Source organism: Physeter macrocephalus, chromosome 4 (assembly GCF_002837175.3).
Source record: "Physeter macrocephalus isolate SW-GA chromosome 4, ASM283717v5, whole genome shotgun sequence".
Classification (NCBI taxonomy): Eukaryota; Metazoa; Chordata; class Mammalia; order Artiodactyla; family Physeteridae; genus Physeter; species Physeter macrocephalus.
The window spans coordinates 69,489,410-69,509,200 of NC_041217.1; the positions used below are offsets into that span (position 1 = coordinate 69,489,410).

At 40.3% G+C, this 19,791-nt stretch overlaps 1 protein-coding gene across 1 annotated transcript in view; it reads left to right on the forward strand.

Moving 5' to 3' along the window:
* The window catches only part of LOC114486168 (C-reactive protein-like), a 60,942-nt gene extending 44,972 nt beyond the window's left edge, over window positions 1-15,970 (forward strand). The window contains 3 exon segments of the mRNA XM_028488750.2: window positions 7,843-7,959; window positions 14,282-14,376; window positions 14,378-15,970. Of these exon segments, the coding sequence (XP_028344551.1) occupies window positions 7,860-7,959; window positions 14,282-14,376; window positions 14,378-14,887 (705 nt within the window). The 5' untranslated portion in view covers window positions 7,843-7,859 and the 3' untranslated portion in view covers window positions 14,888-15,970.
* Window positions 15,971-19,791: the final 3,821 nt, after the last annotated feature.

Consider the following 19,791-nt stretch of genomic DNA (forward strand, 5'->3'; position numbering starts at 1 on the left):
TTCCTTCCAGAGGTGTCCTTCATCTTGGCCTTTCAGTACTAAGTGAGCTGTTGAAGTTATTCCACAGAGGTTATATCCAACTATGAAGAATGGGGCTCCCTGTGATTATATATCAAGCAGTTACTTTAGGGAAGGCATATAGTAGACTAGTTAAGCATAGAGGTTCTGGAATCAGCCTGCCTAGGTTTAAATTCTGGCTTTACAACCTACTGGCTATGGGACTTTAGGTAACATAACCCTCTATATGTCTCAGTTATCTCATCTATAAAGTGGGGAGAAATAATAGTAATTAGTTTAAAGAGTTGTTGAAAGGATCAAGTAAGATCATGCATATAGAGCACTTAAGGTAGTGCCAGCACATAGTAAGCTCTCAAAACGGTTATCTGCTATTATTATTATTAGGCTGTTTTGTATGATATCCCAAAATATAGGTTCATTATATACCACTGAAATACAATTTGGTGGAAGTGGTCTGGGTTGACAGCAAGTGAAGAGTCTGATTTGCCAAAAATTAAGTTCAGAATATTAGGAGGATAAATTTATGAATATTGTATTATGAATATTGATTCCCCAATTGACTTTTTATAACCATTTGCAAGCATAGAAGTTAAGGATACATTCTTGGGCAAATATGTGAGTGCAGATGTTCTCTGTTGTCTAATTAGGGCAGACCCATACACCCTGACATACAGCTAAGCAGAAGGAAGGGTTGACACGTTTTTTCTAGTTAAAGAATCCAGTCAGGAGATATGTCTTAATTATAGAAGACCATCCCATCTCCCCAGGGGTGTGGGCTGAGCTAATATTTTTCTCAGAATTCAATTACTGGTACCTTACTACACATAGTTTAGTGGACAACTTCCGGCCCTGATAGTTTTAGCCAGAAAATTTTTTTAAGCTGGTATTTGCATTTGGTGAACATTAAAAATATCTCAATAAAGCATTCCTAGAATGTTTAAGAAATTTAGCTTACTGGTAAATACTTCATTGTAATATTGTTAGAGAATAAATCTCAAGGTAACTGGTGTATTGTTGTACTATACAGAGTCATTTGACATAATCCAATTAAATATTAGATGGCATCTACTGAAGAGGATGATTTTGGTTTAGTTGAGTTAGTTCTAAGCAATTCTTTGTCACAGTAAATGGAGAGTAAGATCAATTATCCAGGAAGGCCACTTCTAGCTGATGTTAATGAAGCCATGTCATTAGCACTGGTTTTCCTTTATAGCAGGGATCATGCATCCAGTTTGTCCAGAAGTAAAATCAGGTATTAAGTCTCAAGTTAAAAAGACAGAGGGACTTCCCTGGAGGTGCAGTGGTTACGAATCCACCTGCCAGTGCAGGGGACATGGGTTCGAGCCCTGGTCCGGGAAGATCCCACATGCCGCAGAGCCTGTGCACCACAACTACTGAGCCTGCGCTCTAGAGCCCGTCAGCCACAACTACTGAAGCCCATGCACTACAACAACTGAAACCTGTGCACCTAGAGCCTGCGCACTGCAACGAAGAGTAGCCCCCACTCGCTGCAACTAGAGAAAGCCTGCGCATGGCAACAAAGACCCAACGTGGCCAAAAAATGAATAAAAAAAAAAGCTATAAAGCCTAAATTCAACTTGACATTAAAAAAAAAAAGAGGACCAAATGATATATAAAACCTACAATAAAAACTACTGTATAGGGCTTCCTTGAGAAAAATAAGCTATATGGAGACCACATGCACAGTAGACAATAAACATTTCTTTCCTTTAAAGCGGTAGGAGAATGGATTTATACACTTCTATCAATGAAGCTTAGGTGTGACAAGGGCAGTAGCATGAAGAGATACTTTAGTACATTTACAGCCAAACATTGTGGGTAGACCAATTGCATATGTCAGAGATTATAAATGTAAAACCATAGGCAGATGCTGGAGGCTGCTACCTGATAGGACACTTTCCTCTGAAGAGTGAAAATAGCCATGCTGGTATAAGAATATGAGCCAGGCCTTCAGGTCCAGGCCTGAAGTGACCCAAGTGTGAGCACCTTAGCAGAGGATGCAACATGGTGATGTGCAGATCAGGCACCTAAAATCTCCCTGTGTTGGGGAGAAATATTGGATCATTGGGCATAATGATAAGCCTTGCATGGTCTCCAGCCAGATGAGTGGTTGAGGACCCTTCCCTGTGGTCCATCCAGAGCCTGGAGGAAAGACTACAAGCCTCCTCAGAAATGGCACTGAGCCTGATGGAAATGGATTTGGAGTACCAGTTGACAAATTAGGTACGATGGTAAGTCTGTGATTTTTTTCCCTATGTTTTTCACTATCACTAAGTTTGATCTCCACGGAAGCAAGGATTGACAAAGAAAAAAAAAAAAAAAGCAAACTACTCCAGATCATTAAAACGACAACACCAAAAATAAAAATACCCAGGGAGGGCTTCCCTGGTGGAGCAGTGGTTGTGAGTCCGCCTGCCGATGCAGGGGACACGGGTTCGTGCCCCGGTCCGGGAGGATCCCACGTGCCGCGGAGCTGATAGGCCGGTGAGCCATGGCTGCTGGGCCTGTGCGTCCGGAGCCTGTGCTTCGCAACGGGAGAGGCCACGGCAGTGAGAGGCCCGCATACCACAAAAAAAAAAAAAAAAAAAAAAAAAAGAAAAGAATCCACCTGCTAATGCAGGGGGACACGGGTTCGAGCCCTGGTACGGGAAGATCCCCCATGCCGCGGAACAACTAAGGAAAGAAAAAATACCCAGGGAATTTCTTGGTGGTTGACCTGGGTTCAATTCCTGGTTGGGGAACTAAGATCCTGCGAGCCATGTGGCCAAAAAGAAAAAAAAAGAAAACGCAAATGAGGTTTCAAAAGCATGGATTTCTGATCCTTCGACTCCCAGGGAAAGAAGAGAAGTGCTGTGTTGATTTCTAAGTAACTTTATCCTAAGATAACCAACCTCTAGTCTCAGGTGGATTGGCAAAACTTGCCTGTATGCCTTCCTTGCTGTTCTCTGCCTCCATCTTATCTATGCATCTTTTCATTTCTCCTGTAACACAAAGTGGATTAAGTGGCCTTGCTAGCCTTCTTCTTCAGAAAATGCAGATTCCTAGCTCAAAGTTCCTAGATTGCCTGGTCCAGTGATTCTTAAATTGTGGGCTGCTTAATACAAGCAGCATCATCACCTCAGGTGTTTATTGTAGATTCATTGACCTCAGACCTACCAGATTAGAGTCTCTGGATATAGAGCCCAGGAATCTGCAATTCACAAGCTCTTTTGCCCAATATGTTTTTAGAACCATCACTTTAGTGTCTTCCTGGCAGCTCAGATGTCTTATCTGGAAGACATGCCTGGCTCCCAATAAGCTTGAAGGCAGGTGGTGATCTTTAAAGAAGGATCTAGCACATCTTGAGTCAGGTTATCTATCCCCTTGCCCTGCCTCTGGTGCATTACCTGAAGACCCATTCAGTTTCATCCCTCTACCCCATGTCCTTTAATACACACAGATAAGTAATCTTGTAAGTTTCCACCGCCACTCCCAGGATGGTAATTGCTTAAGCACACAGGGAAGATCACAAACAGTCTTAAAAACACCTTACACATACTGAGCTCTTACCACTTTTCATGCACTGCTCTAAAGTCCTTTAGATATATTTATTTGTTTAATGACAACCTATGAGGCAAGTACTATTTTATAGTCCTCATTTTACAGATGAGGAAACTGAAGTCCAGAGAGGTTAATTAACTTGCCCAGAGTTGGGATTGAACCTAGGCAGTCTGACTACAGAGCCCCATGCTTCTAACCACTGTTTTCTACTGCCGCAGGCAGTAAAAGTTCATACGCTCTACTTACACCCCTAGTGGAGTAGGGAGGGGATGGGGATGCATGCATGTTTTCTCATGGAGAAGCCATTCCAGGATGTCATATATCCAGCATGTAAACTACCTTTTTTGGGGCACTGGCAATTTCCCAACTTTTCATTTTGTTATTTTATGTTTGGGAGAATGGATTGCACATAAAAATCCTATTCAGCTTTGGCATCAACATAACATTAGGCAAACTATGCCCTTGACACACTATCGAAGTTCTTTGACTTGGAAGCCCCTACCTTTTCCACTGTTAGGTGTGCCCTTAGACATCATTTCATATTCTAGGAAGCATTCATCAAGGGTACGGAATCATATGAGAAATTCTTTAGGACAATGATTCTCAAATTTAGATGCTAATATTACAATCACTTGGGGAGCATTTAAAAATCCAGTTTTCCAGGTCACACCCCAGATTATTACAGCAGATTCTCTGCTGGTGAGATCCAGGCATCAGTATTTTTTGTTTAATTTAATTTTTTTAAATTGCAGTGTAGTTGATTTACAATGTTGTGCAAATCTCTCCTGTACAGCAAAGTGACTCAGTTACAAACATAGAGACATTCTTTTTTAAAATTATTATTTTCCATTATGGTTTATCACAGAATATTGAATATAGTTCCCTGTGCTATACAGAAGGACCTTGTTCTTTATTCATCCTATATATAATAGTTTACATCTGCTAATCCCAAACCTCCAGTCCTTCCCTCTCCTTTGGCAACCACAAGTGTGTTCTCTGTGTCTGAGTCTGTTTCTGTTTTGTAGATAGGTTCATTTGTGGCATATTTTAGATTCCACATATAAGTGATATCATATGGTATTTGCCTTTCTCTTTCTGACTTACTTCACGTAGTATGATAATCTCTAGTCGCATCCATGTTGCTGCAAATGGCATTATTTCATTCTTTTTTATGGCTGGGTAATATTCCATTGTATATACGTACCACATCTTCTTCCTCCATTCATCTGTTGATGGACATTTAGGTTGTTTCCATGTTTTGGCTTCTGTGAATAGTGCTGCTATGAATATAGGGGTGCACGTATCTTTTTGAATTATTGTTTTGTCTGGGTATACAGGCATCAGTATTTTTAAAGCTCCTTAGTTGATTACAATGTGCAGCTGAATCTCCAACAGTGGGGGCTGGAGAACCACTGTTCTAGGCTGAGTAATGGCTTTGAAAAGACTACTGTTGTCTCTGACTGGTTGTGTTGTTTCTGACAGACATGTCCGTTGCTTCCTCTTTTCCCCATGTTATAGTGGTTCCAGATTGAACTGTGAGAGCATGCCGAACTTGCTCTTTAGACACTGGAGTCTAGAGTTGTAGGTACTCGAGGATTAAATAAAATGATAGCTCTATATGTACCATGCTCTTATTTATTCATTAAAGCTGCACTGTGATAACAAGATAACAAACATTGTCTTGCAATGTTTTTCTTTATCCCCAGTAGATACTTGGGGTCTCTACAATTGAAATGTTTTTCTGATCTACTGGGGCTTTAAATCAGGGAGAAACCAAAGTGCCAAGATGTCTAGAAAAGCTGAAATATTTAAGTATTTTTACAGGGACATCATGAACTGTAAAAGGAAGAGAGGAGAAGCCTCCCAAACAAACATATGTGAGCAGGGAAAACGTCACATGGCAAACTGATCTATTATACCTCTCTTCTGGTAAAGTTCACCAAAGGCTCTGTCATATGGCATGAGTGGTTACAGTGCTGTCTTGGCAGATTACTGGAACCAGGGGTGGCTTGTGAAATGGTTCATCCGGAAGGTCTTTCAAATTCTCTCTTCCTTTTTCTCTCTCTTCTCTTTCTATTGCTTTAACTCTCACTCTCCCTATTTCTATGTCTCTCTGCCTCTCTCTCTTTTTCAATTTTAAGCCGTGTTCAGAATATCCATTATGGACATAGATCTGATAATGTGATGGGCTCCTTGAAATCAATAACATTTCCAAAGAGTCCACCCATCATACTTGTAGGTGCCTTCTTTTGACTTACCTGGGGAGCCCAATGCTAATGAGAAGGCAGTTTGGGTACTGGGAAAACACCTTCCTTCTTTGTCCCAATTTTTACCTATTATATATATTTTGTTCTCTTCAAATTATGCATATATCTTTAAGTGGGCAAATGGTTACAGTAAGAAGAGAAAAATCTTTGCAGCAATTACATTAAGTCAGTCTTATCTTTTAAAAAATAAGATGCAAAGAGTTTGGGAAAGGGTAATTTAAAAGAAAATTTAACTATACACCATTAGAAAACAAACCTTTCCAGAAATGTATCAATACTATCATTTGCAATAGTTCTTTTCTCTTGTGTGTTTAGAATGTGCTATCCACATGTCAGTTAGTTCTCCCAGTCAAATAATAAATAATGTCTATTATCAATTTCTCATTGAATGTCAATGGGAAAACTCATGATGAATAAGCTCAAGATTCTTTTTACATGAAATTATAATGTTTTGGGGTTAAAGCCAAAGAGCCACAGACTGGGTGTCCTATTCATAAAACAAAACAGTAGCTTTTGGGGCTTCAAGGACTACTTATCTTTATTCTATTCTCTCTTTCCTTGCTTCTTAATCACACACACACACACACACACACACACACACACACACACACACACTTTATTTTATAAGCAATATAACTACATTATGGAAATGTTGTTAATGAGAGAAAAATATCCTTCATACAATAATTTCATTACTGTGATAAGGACACTTACTTTTTTGGGGGTATCCCTAATAGATTTTTTTCTAAACGAGTTACTTCATTTAAAAAATAGTGTATAAACAAATTTATGCTATTTTTTCCCATATTATACTATTATAAGCATTTTTACATGTTGTAGCATAAAATTCACAACCAACCAATACTTAAAAGGACTATCCATTCCATTTAGTGATGTAGATGTATCCAGTTTCCTTAAATATGCCCCAGTTTTCTAATTTTTCACTATCCTAAGCGGTGTTATGGTTGCCTTTGTGAGTAAAATGTCTCCCCCACCCCCAAACTTTTAACAGCATTTCTCCAGAATGGATTCACAGGGTGTGACTGTTTTAATTCACAAACCACTGCCACACAGAGCTGTTGGAGCACCAGTAGGCACCATGGAGTCTCTAATAAATAATCCATATTGATCTCTTGTTTTGTGATTTGTCTTGGTTTGTTTGCTCTTAGAGCTTTGATTTATGGCTCCAAGGAGTGATTTTGGAAAAGCATTTAACCATCAGCTGAGACAATCTGACTATTGCACTTATAAGGTCAAAGTGGAGCAGACCTGAGTCAGAGGATTTCAGGCGTCCAAGTCCCGGATAGCTCAGCCGTTGATACTCTTTCCAGGAGAATATCCTAGATTCTGGGCACAGTGACTGCAGGGAGGGAACATGGAGAAGCTGTCACTGTGTTTCCTGGTTATCATTAGCCTCCCTAGTGCTTTTTCCCAGACAGGTAGGCACTGCTTCAGGTGGGCGCTGGGCTCTTGTATCAGGGCTACCTATGCAAAGCCAAGTTAGGGAAAATAGTCAGAGTGGGGGAGGGGTTGTGTTCTGGGAAAGAGGGCAGTCTGTGGTTTCTAAATCCAATCTCTCTATACATAGTGAGAGAATACATGTTTGTGGCCTAACAAGGTTAGAAAAGAGACAACAGGCCCCAAATGGAGTCACTTGTGTTAAGCCCCACGTCAGCAAACCAAGACCTAATAACTAACCTAATTGCAGCTTCAGCCTCTCCCCAAAATGTGACCTTTCACCAGTCAATCTGAAATTACTTGGTTAGGACTAGAGGTAACCCACCCGATAAGACCCTTTCCTTCCCCCATAGAAAGGTGACCTTGCCTGAAATAATCTACTCTTCATTAGAAACTTCCTCTTCCTACCCCTTTCATTTGGTACAGCTCTTCGAAATTCCTTTCTGTCTGCTAGATGGCTGGCTGCCTGCTTCATGAATCATTGAATTAAAGCCAGTTAGATCTTTAAATGTACTCAGTTGAATCTGACTTAATTTAGCAGATTTGGTGTCAGCGATGGAATCCACAGAGCCCTTCCAAGATCTTCTGAAACAAGAAACACGGGCGTTGTACCCTCAGACCTTTTGGAGTTCTGTCCTTTTCAGAAGGGCCCTGGGTAAGTTGCTCTATGTTCTGAGCTCTGCTCTCTTTGCATCAAGCTCCTGATCTAATTGGCTTGCCAGTCAGTTCCCTATTTGATTGGAAACCTCAGCCCTTGGTTCTGTCCCCAGATTCCATGTTGGGAATGACCAATGGCTCAGTCTGGAGTTCTCCGTTGTGTGGAACCCCAGTCTGCAGTTCCTATTCTTGGGGGTCTGCTGATTCAGTCCTTTCTCCAACCCCCAAATTCCACATTGGGAACTGCTGGTTGTTACCAGCTGAAAAACTGGACTGGGTTTCAGATCATACTGGGTCTGACTTAAGCTAAACTGAGTCTAGTAAATAAAGGCTATTGCTAATGGGATTCATAGAAGTAAAAAAGAAAAAAAAAACCCACAAAATTGGTGAGCATGGCTAAGGCACTTAAAAGCTGTTAGAGTGCTCACCACATAACTAAACTCCCGTGTTAGGATAAGTTGGTCATGGGACAGTTTATATTGACACTAGATTACCTGCCAACCTCAAGAAAATTTCCATACTAGAAGGTACACTGTAAAACACCACACAATCCCCAACCCAGTGGCGCATCCCTCTTAGATATTAATTTGCCTCTGAGAGACCCAAAGTCTTAATTAAAAAAAAAAAAAAAAGAATCCTTGAATTCAAAAGAGTTGAGCACGCTGCCTTCCAGCACACCTGCTTACTTTATGTCTATGAACTATACTGCTAGAAGATATAAATACCTACAAAAATGGCAAAACCTTACTAAAAACAATCCAGAATTACAGTGGCCATTATGGGGAATGTTCCAATTAGATACGATTGTTCAAGAAGTGCACCTGAAAGTAAGGGTTCCCAAATCAAACAAATAGAATAAGATACCAATTTTAATCAGCATGCAGAAGTCTCCAAAAGGCTTCAAAATTCCAAACTAGCTTCACTGAAAAATGCATTGCAAAAGGCTAATGAAAAAGATACAAGAAATACCTAATACAAAAGTCTAAGATTGATGTGATTCCTACTATTCCTCTTTATCTCCTTTAATTGAGTACTCAGAGTCTACTGATCCTCTGTCTAAATTGTCTTTACATTACCGTAAACCAAAGTGGCCTTACAGACCCCATGTCTACCTTCAGTGGAGGGCCCCATATGGGTCCCTCCCAGAGTTGATGAGACTCTGAGGGATTTTTCTGGTAAACTCCTATGTTATTCCTTTAAACATCCAAAGGGAAACTAAATTAAAATTAATTAAAAACTTTGCCAAATTCTGATAGATACTGGAGCTTGCAGAGGGGATCTTGGGAAAACTGGCAGAAGCCAGCAAAAGGTAAAAATTCTTATCAGAGACAGCTCTCCTGGATCTCTGTGGAGAGGGGAATAAAATATCTTTTGCAGCCTCTTTGGGGGACACCTCTTAGACACATCCAAGAGGCGTTCAATACTGCCAGAAACAAAACTATGTACCTGAGACGGGAGGGGAGCAACTGAAGATAATATGGCTAGATGGGAGGATTAGCCCCTTGGTATTTTTTAGGCTGCAACCCAATTCTTTGAGGAATTAAGAGCAACTGCCCTTATCTTTCCTAGAAACAGTTCAAAGCCCGCCTGTTCTTTTTACCAATCCTGAAACTTCCCATATTTATCTCAAATAAATATTGTAAAAATTCTGGCTTTAAGAAGCAAAGTTCTTCTCAGAGGAACTTGCATTCCTTCCCTGTACCTTTGAGGTGTAAATGTCCTACCTGGTCTTCTCCAGGAATTATTTTCTAGGCCAATCTCTTTAAACTACAAACTCTAGGGAGGTAATTCTTATTAGGGGGAAAACAAAAGAGGAAGAGGTCATTTAAAACTTAGGTGAATGAAAAATCTTTACAGTGTCTTCTCCACAAATATTATTAAAAAGTTTTAGCCATCTGAGCAGGTAACCTTAACTTATTCTATCTACCATAACAACTTAAATCCAGCTTTTTTATAACTAGTGAACTGTGTATTATTGTACCTGAATAGTGGCAGTAATATTAAAATGAAAGCTATAAAGTCTCTGTTTGCCTCTGTCACTTATGTGTGTCTCTCTATATATTTGTGTTGCAGATGTATGGTATTTTTCTACCTATGGATAATATTGCCAAAAATTAATCTGTAAAATAGCACTATTTAATTGGCTTAAAGAAAATTAGGCACTTAAATAAAGTGTTTCTAAAATTTTCAGGAATATAATAGAAACTGACCCAAATGCTTTTCAAGTTCACACAATCTGGGAAAATATTGAATATTAATGATAATTCGAGCTTGTTGGTTTAATTAAAATGTCTACAGAGTTATATCTTCAGAGTTCCAACATTAAAAATAATGCAGGGCTTCCCTGGTGGCGCAGTGGTTGAGAGTCCGCTTGCATATGCAGGGGATACGGGTTCGTGCCCCGGTCCAGGAAGATCCCACATGCTGTGGAGAGGCTAGGCCCATGAGCCATGGCCGCTGAGCCTGCGCGTCCAGAGCCTGTGCTCTGCACCGGGAGAGGCCACAACAGTGAGAGGCCCACGTACCGAAAAAAAAAAAAGAAAAAAAAAGCAAACATACAACTTTTATTCTACCTGGGTTTACTAGTCAAATAAGTTCATGTCATCTCTTTTTCAAAATTTGTCAGCAAGAGAAATAACTTGGTATGATGAAATTTTCGTGAGTAAACAAATTGTTGAGAAGAAGTGAATTAAATAGATGTAAGTGGGAAAAAAGTTTTTAGGTGAACTTTTAAAATAGTTTCCCCCCCCAAAATTTTTTTAAAGTAAAAAAACAAAAAAATTTTAAAATACCAAAAAAAAATTTTTTTTAAGAAAAATAAAATCATTTCCCCAAATCTTTTTGGTAAACTAACACCTTCAAGTTTTGCTAGGTTAAACTAAATTATGGACGGTCATTAATTATTTAGATCATTTCCAGGGCTTCCCTGGTGGCGCAGTGGTTGAGAATCCGCCTGCCGATGCAGGGCACACGGGTTCGTGCCCTGATCCGGGAAGATCCCACATGCCGCAGAGCGGCTGGGCCCGTGAGCCATGGCCGCTGAGCCTGCGCGTCCAGAGCCTGTGCTCCACAATGGGAGAGGCCACAACAGTGAGAGGCCCACGTACCACAAAAAAAAAATATATATATATGTTTAGATCATTTCCAAATAAGATAAAATACTGAAACATTAATTACCGAACATAGATTTATCCACTTTTGGCTTCCTTTTACAGAGGAGCTAAAGATGTTTGGTTCTATTAATAAACATGTTTTGTGCCACACTGAGGAATTTACTATGAAAAAGCAGATATTTCTAAAAACAATAAAAAGTATTTATACATTTGCCAAGCCACAAAATGCTAAAGTAAAAGACAGTTCACAACTATTTACTTCTTTATTTCACTAAATCTTAAATTTTCTAAGGGTTAAAAACAGAAATAATGAGATGAATATCTCCATATGTAAAGAAAATAATATGTGTGTTTTCAGTAAAAGAAGGTATGAAGAATGAAAAAGCATTTTGTTGAATGAAAGTAAAGTAATTTTGTCCTAAAGAGAGACTGCTTATTTCAGAATGGGAGAGAGAAAAAAACACAGGACAAAATATGAATGTAAAGAAGAAAGTTGTAGAAGGTTTGTGAAAAAGGAATCTTTGGTAAGGGATTTTATGCATGGTCAAGACTTGCTAAGATGGAAATGAATTTAATAGAGTGAATAAATTTTAATATTAAAAGGAAGCAGGTACAAAATTAGAATCTGCTTTTCTCTCTGTGAAAACAATAAAGTTTTATTGAACTATTGGTGTGCTCTTGATAAGAGATTGTAAAAGTTTTTTTTTTCTTACCTCTCAAGTAATTTGCCTAGAAAACAAAGATTTTGTGTCTTGTCAAAATAATTTCCTGTGCTATCTTTATCGTGTCTTTTGATTAGTTAAGAAAGCTGAGTCTTCTCTATTAAAATCGCTACATTTTTCCTTTACAACTATTTAACTTTCTGTATTTGCCTTGTAGTCTTTAATTGTCATTATGGTTAAATGGATAACTAAGTATTGTTTTGCAGTGACCTATGATCCTATTTGACCAAGGGCTTTACAATCTTTTAATATTTTTGACAAACTTCCCGCAAATCTTATTCTAAATGAAATCATTTTGACCTCAAAGTAACTTTGAGATATTCCAGAGGACCCCTGGGAAATCTCAAAACACTTGTTCTCTCTCCTTATAAAAAGGAGATGTTAAACAAATTAGGCTTATTTGATATATTAAATTATATTGGAAGCATTGTCAAAGAAGAAGTAATACTAAGCCTTCTTTATGTTGTATTTGCATATGCTATAAATTTTATAAAATTTTGTGAATTCCTAGAAATCTGACATATCCTGGTGTAATGATTATCAGTCATAATTCCAGTCTTATCTTAAAACATTGTATGTCACAGAAATAACCAAATTTCCTTGTCAATTCCATTATAATGAGCTCTCAACAGATCTTTAACGATGGGCATTTTAAAGTTTTTTGTCATTTACAGACAGTTATTTTTTTACTCAGATGCTTTTGCAAAAGTGTTTCTGCAAATGTGCTTCATCTTCAAAAAGATTATTGGAAAGGACTTTGACAAGTGCAGGTTTCTTATAGCTTTAACATCATAAAACTAAATTGAGTAAAAATTTACAGAACTAATGGAAAAACTGGATTCAAGCAAACAAATATTAATTACACGGGACTGAAGGAATTAAGGAAGATGATTATAATTGTGTTGTCTGAAATATTGCTGTTTTCTTAATATTTTTTTCTCCAGATTTCAGGAAACCTTTTTTTCTTAAGCTATCTATGACTTAAAGCAATTTGGCAAAGTATACCTTTGTAAACAAAGATGAAACATTTACTTTTTCTCTCTACCTGATTTCTCCCAAATTTGAAAATTCTTAAATATTCTTTTCATGGCATTATAGTTAGTCATTTACATAAATTCAATAAGAATCTGTTCTCCTTGTAACAGTATACAATTGGAAACACTGGTTATATTACTGAGGCTTTGACAGAAATGTCATATTTGAGGGAGATGTGCATAGACTCGGATATGACCAGACACTTTTAAGGAACTAAGGTTGACTTCCTGGAGTCAGTAAAGCCCCTTGGAAAAATTGGCTTGGTACTTTACTTACAGGGTTCCAACGGAGCAGTCTTCCAAAGAGCTTATATGGTCAATCACTATTCTTGCTGCATTTATGTAAATAATCAGGCCAAGTTTAATGAAAATAAATTAGTTTCACTGTGGTTATCTTTGATTTTTAAAAATTGGGGGGCTTCCCTGGTGGCGCAGTGGTTGGGGGTCCGCCTGCCGATGCAGGGGACGCGGGTTCGTGTCCCGGTCCGGGAGGATCCCACATGCCGCGGAGCCGCTGGGCCCGTGAGCCATGGCCGCTGGTCCTGCACGTCTGGAGCCTGTGCTCCGCAGCGGAAGAGGCCGCAGCGGTGGGAGGCCCGCGTACCGCAAAAAAAAAAAAAAAAAAAGGGGGTGATTTTAGAGAGAAAAGTTATGTGTGCACCTTTGTAGATATTAAATTCTAATAATGTTGATTGTCTTTGAGGTTTTGTTATGTATCTGCAAATTGGACTGGGTGCTGAATTCTTCTATTTTCCTTAAGAATTTGCCTATGAATCTCCAAATGAATGTTCCAATTTTCTCCCATTCTGATTTGGAATCACTAAGAACCAAGACTGCCCTTGAATCTCTTTGGAAGGGACTCATGGTCCTCCTCACTACCCAAATCGCAGCCAAAATCCAGGGACTTGAACCTTAGGTACACATCTCATAGTCAAAGAAGACTCCATTTGACTTCTGGTCCTGCACACCAGCTGGAGATAGCTCAGGTTGATCAAAAGGGGGGAATCGTTTAAAAAAAGAGACAACTGACCTAAAATGGAGTCACTTGTGTTAAGTCCCATGTTAGCAAGCCAAGATGCAATACCTAACCTAACTGCAGTTTCACCTCTCCCAGGAATGTGACTTTTAACCTGTCAGTATGGAATTACCTGGCCTCTCTAATGAGGTAATCCACCCAATAAGACCCCTTTCTTTCTCTATAGGAAGGTGACCTTGCCTGAAATAATCCACTCTTTGCTAGGAACTTCCTCTTCCCACCCTCTACTGTCTATAAAAGGCTTTCATTTTGCACAGTTCTTCAAAGTTCCTTTCTATCTGCTAGACGGGATGCTGCCCATTTCATGAATCATTGAATAACGACAATTAGATCTTTAAATTTACTCAGTTGAGTTTTGTTTTTTTAAAAAAACTCTGCTGCTGACATTTCCCCTCTCTGTTTTTTTACCCTACAGATATGCACACAAAGGTCTTTGTGTTCCCCAAAGAGTCGGATAATGCCTTTGTGACGCTGACTGCACAGCTAACAAACCCACTTAAGTCCTTGACTTGTGTGCCTGCATGTCTATACCGATCTGACCTGAGACTGTAGCCTCTTCTCTTATGCCACAAGGCAACAATATAATGAGATCCTCCTCTTCAAGGGAAAGACTGGCGTATACAGTGTATCCGTGGGTGGAGCTGATGTCTTTTTCAAGCCTCCTGAGAGTTCTCCTGCACCAATGCACTTCTGTGTGACCTGGGAGTCTACCTCAGGGATTACAGAGCTCTGGGTGGATGGGAAGCCCATGGTGAGGAGGAATATGAAGAGGGGATACTCTTTAGGGACAGAGGCAAGCATCGTCCTGGGGCAGGAGCAGGATGCATTTGCTGGGGGCTTTGATAAAAACCAGTCTTTGGTGGGAGACAGTGGAGATGTGAACATGTGGGACTATGTGTTATCACCAGAAGAGATTAGCACTGTCTATGCTAGTGGGACCTTCAGTCCTAATGTCCTGGACTGGCGGGCGCTGACGTATAAAACACATGGTGAGGGACTTCCCTGGTGGCACAGTGGTTAAGTATCCACCTGCCAGTGCAGGGGACATGGGTTCGAGCCCTGGTCCGGGAAGATCCCACATGCTGCAGAGCAACTCAGCCCATGCGCCACAGCTACTGAGCCTGCGCTCTAGAGCCCGTGAGCCACAACTACTGAGCCCGTGTGCCACAACTACTGAAGCCCACGTGCCTAAAGCCCGTGCTCCTCAACAAGAGAAGCCACTGCAATGAGAAGCCCACGCACCGCAACGAAGAGTAGCCCTCGCTCACCAGTAGAGAAAGCCCGCGCGTAGCAGCAAAGACCCAATGCAGCCAAAAGCAAACCAACAAATAAATAAATAAATTTATTTTAAAAAATAATAATAAAAAAAATAAAACACATGGTGAGGTGTTTGCCAAACAACAGCTATGGCCCTGGGGCCCTTTTGTGAAACCTGAAGTTGGCTTTTGGGGATTACACCTTACATTTCCCTTGTCTCTGGCTCTGATGTTTTATTGCCCTACACACTGGGCTCTTGTGCCCTGGGAGGAGTGTATTTCCCTCTCCTTTCACCACTCTTTTTCCATTAGCACATGGGACAGTGCCAAGCAGAGGGTCTTATACATTTCTCCACATTAGAATTACCAGGCCAGACCCCAAACCAATTAAATCTGATTTTGGGGGCGTGGGACCCAAGCATCAATGTTTTTTAAAGCTCTCCAAGTAATTCCAGTGTTCAGCTGAGGTTGAGAGCCATGGCATTATAATGAGTGTTTAAGAAAAAGTGAGCCGACTTTTTTTCACCTAAAAGACTGCATGTGTCTAACTGTAGTCCTGCCAATATTTTCATTTCCCTTTGTAGGGACACCCACCCCATTTATTGTGTTTTATTGAATTATCTAAAGAATACAGGAATAGGGCTTCCCTGGTGGCGCAGTAGTTAAGAACCTGCCTGCCAATGCAGGGGATATGGGTTCGAAAACTGGTCTGGGAAGATCTCACATGCTGCGGAGCAACTAAGGCCATGCGCCACAACTACTGAGCCTGCGCTCTAGAGCCTGCGAGCCACAACTACTGAGCCCACGTGCCATAACTACTGAGGCCTGCGTGCCTAGAGCCCGTGCTCCACAACAAGAGAAGCCAAGCATGCTCTCTAGAGCCCGCGAGCCACAACTACTGAGGCCTGCGTGCCTAGAGCCCGTGCTCCACAACAAGAGAAGCCACCACAATGAGAAGCCCGCTCACCGCAAAGAAGAGTAGCCCCCGCTCATCGCAACTAGAGAAAGCCCATACACAGAAACCTACCCAATGCAACCAAAAATAAATAATAAATTAATTAATTAATAAAAAGAAAAAGAATACAGGAATAGAATTTTTCCAGCATTCTGCCCCCACATCAGGATGAGGTCATTACATATTAGAATTATCTTTAATTCTTTAATCCTTTCAATTTGAATATTCAAAAATTGAAAAAGAAATGTTTTGTTGTTGTTTCTGTTTAATTTGTTCTATTTTTTTCTTCAGGATCACCAATTTTCATTGTGTGAAATTTCCATTATTTTTTCTTCTCATTTATCATCATCCAGATCACTTTTATCTGTGTCCTTTATCCTTATATTTTGAGCTTTTATTTTTTCAAATCTATCCTTCATATTAGTGTTAGGGAGGAAGAATTTTTCCTCTACCCTTCTAAGTTCTTCTGGCTGATCTAAGAATCAAATTGACATGGGACAGATTAACAGGAGAAAATCAAACAAAATTTAATAACATGTATACATGGGAGGAACTCAGAAAAATTGAGTAACTTGCCAAAATAGCCAAAATCCTCACTTTATCATCTTCAGCTAAAGACAAAAGAGGATGTTGGGGGTAGTGGTTTGGGACTTCAGAAGGGAGGAAGGCAATTCACACGGAGATGGAAAAGCAAACGTTTGGTAAATAAATGTTTGCTGGACCACCAGAGACAATGGGACACAGAGTGGACTCTGACCTCTAGGACCTGCAGAGTTTCCCCCACCTCCCCTAGCCCATATTCTATGCAAGTATCTCAGGTGATAGCTATATTCTGGAAACAGTCCTTGTATCTAAATTCTTTTAGGCAGTTAGGAGGAAGGTCAAAGTTTCTTCCTGAGTCTTTTGGGCCTTGATTGTTTTCAGTGTGAAATAATCCACATGCCAAAGAAACATTTTGGGGTGGCAGATTTTGCTCCCCTACAAATGATTTGTTTTTCTCTTTAGTGTATTGGGATCCTTACTATTTCTAATGTCATTTAAAATTCTACAATGCTTTGAGTTGTCTTAAGTTCTTTCTTGGATTTAGTGTGTTTTTTTTCTTCAACTTTCATCAAATCTCTGTTTTTCTTCAATTTGCTTGAGAGTTTAATGCAGTCGCTGCCTAAAATTTTCTAAATTTCCTGTGATTAATCTTTTATGAAGTAAATCTTTTACATGCTTTAAATAATTTTCTTTTATATTTTAGTAATTTTCAGTCCTCCTATTTGTTCTAATATAGTGTGAGAAGTGAGTTCTTTGAGTCCCCTTCCTGCTTACCTGGACACAATTAGATTCCCGAATAATTTAAACTAGCTAGCTGGTGGACTGATGCTTATATTAGTAGTTTCTAATCATGCATTCCCAGGCCTGACATCCTGCAACTCCCATTTTAAATGATCCTCACCTCTACCAATTTCTGCCAACTGTCCCAGACTCACATAGGTGCACTTTTTAAGATATTTGTGTCTTCATTTCTCTCTCAGTGGAATGACCTGGAGTGCTGAAGAGGACACCTTTGATAATAGCATCATAATAGGCAAGATGAGGTCTTTGGTTCTTTTGGAGAGGGTCATAGGCTAGGGAAAATTTTACATCCTTCTGACTGGCTCCTCCCCTTGGAATGAAGAAAGACCCATCATGCTGGTACCATTTCCCAAGTCTAACATCCATGGGTCCACAGCTCAGGGGTCAAATTTCATATGCACATGATAACCTCTGGGGCTCTGGGATCCTTTGCTCTCCACCATGTGTGGAGATTCTTGTTGCTGCTTGTGAAATAAAATTCATATTTTATGACAAGGCAAGAAAAATTTAAGAATAAAAAGTTCTTCTCTGTCTGTTGGCCTTCTCCCTTCCCCCACTCTGCATGGTATATCTGCATCATGCATTGACCAAACCTCCCCCATCAGCAGGAATACCTGCTCAACCATAAAAAGCACCATTCTCCTAGCATCAATGAGACAACTCCTTAAAAGATAACATTCCTGGGCTTCCCTGGTGGTGCAGCGGTTGCGCGTCCGCCTGCCGATGCAGGGGAACTGGGTTCGCGCCCCGGTCTGGGGGGATCCCACGTGCCGCGGAGCGGCTGGGCCCGTGAGCCATGGCCGCTGAGCCTGCGCGTCCGGAGCCTGTCCTCCGCAACGGGAAAGGCCGCAGCAGGGGGAGGCCGGCATACCACAAAAAAAAAAAAAAAAAAAAAAAAAAAAAAAAGATAACATTCCTTCTTGATCTTGTAAGCGATCATGTGACCTACCACAATGACACTTAGATCTGGATTATGTAAACTGTCGATAATAATATGTCATTTGACGTTCGGCCCTCTGTCTCAAAAAACTTATATAACTGTGCCTTGACTTCTAATGAGTGGAACAGTCTTCAGAGCTTTCTGAAATGCTCTTCCTTGATTATAATCCTCAAATTTGGCTTGAATAAAATTTTCCATTTCTTTCTTAGATTGACTGATTAATTTTCACTGACATGTTCTGTCCTAAAACTTAGATCTGGAGAAGGAAAGTTTCAGGAAGACCTTTCTTACTTTAGGTCTAAGCTGGATTCTCTAGTGGATCAAAATTTGCCTCCCCAAAGTTTATATCTTTGGCAGGAGGATTATTTTAGGCTGATTATTTTTAAGAAACTGAAGGCTCAGAAAGTGTTTCTTTTTACCTCCCCCTTAACTGCCTAAAAGAATTTAGATAAAGGACCTGGTCCAGGAAGAGCACTCTCACCAGAGATACCTGCAAAGAATATGAGCTAGGTGTGGTAGAGAGAACTTGGCAGGGCCTGGAGACCAAAGCCCTCTCTGTGTCCCCTTGTCTCTGTATGGCATAGCAAACATTTGTTTACCAAACGTTTGTTTTTCCATCTCTATGTGAATTGCCTTTCTCCCCTTTGAAGGCTCAAACCCCTACCCCATTCTCCTTCTTTCAGTGGCATATAATAAGTCTCAATTCCCTAACTTATCCTTGTGTCTCACGTTGATCTCGGAGAGGCAGCAGTGAGTGGTGGCGTGAAGCAAGATATTAATTCCCTGCCCAGGAATTGAACCTGGGTAGCCTGGGTGAAAACCAGGAATCCTAGCCACCAGACAAGCAAGGGCTAGAGGCTAGCACCTACTTTTCCCTGGCTCTTGTCCCCAGTGAAAAATGCATTTCTCATGGAGGTATATAAAATATAAAAACAGGTACAACGTTTATTATGAGAGACATAGCACAACAACAAGTGGGAAAGCACACAGAGAAACAGTTTGTTCAGCAAGGCAGAGATGCACACCCAGAGAGAAAGTGTGGGCATCCTCCCTAATGAGGAGGAGAGCAGAAAAGAGGTGGTTAACTAATTTATAAAGGGCAGTTCTTCCAGGTCTTTGTTTACCTTTGGCCAATTATCTGGTTTCTTTTTCCACACCTGACCTGCCCTAGGACCCTCCCCTACATGCATACGCTACTTTTTTTGAAGATGGATTCCAGCCCAGAGCCCTGTGGGGTGGCCTTAGCATCACATATTATGGGGTGGTTCCCCCTCTTTTTTGACCTCCCAGGAGCCTTTCTGCACATGTGCAATTTCTCCCTTGCCCCAAGGAGGGGAAATATGTGACTTCTTGAGCCTTTACTCAAACAAGGATTAGCCCCTCTCTGTTCTTGCCATGACTGTTATCTTAAGGTGTCCACAGGAGACAAA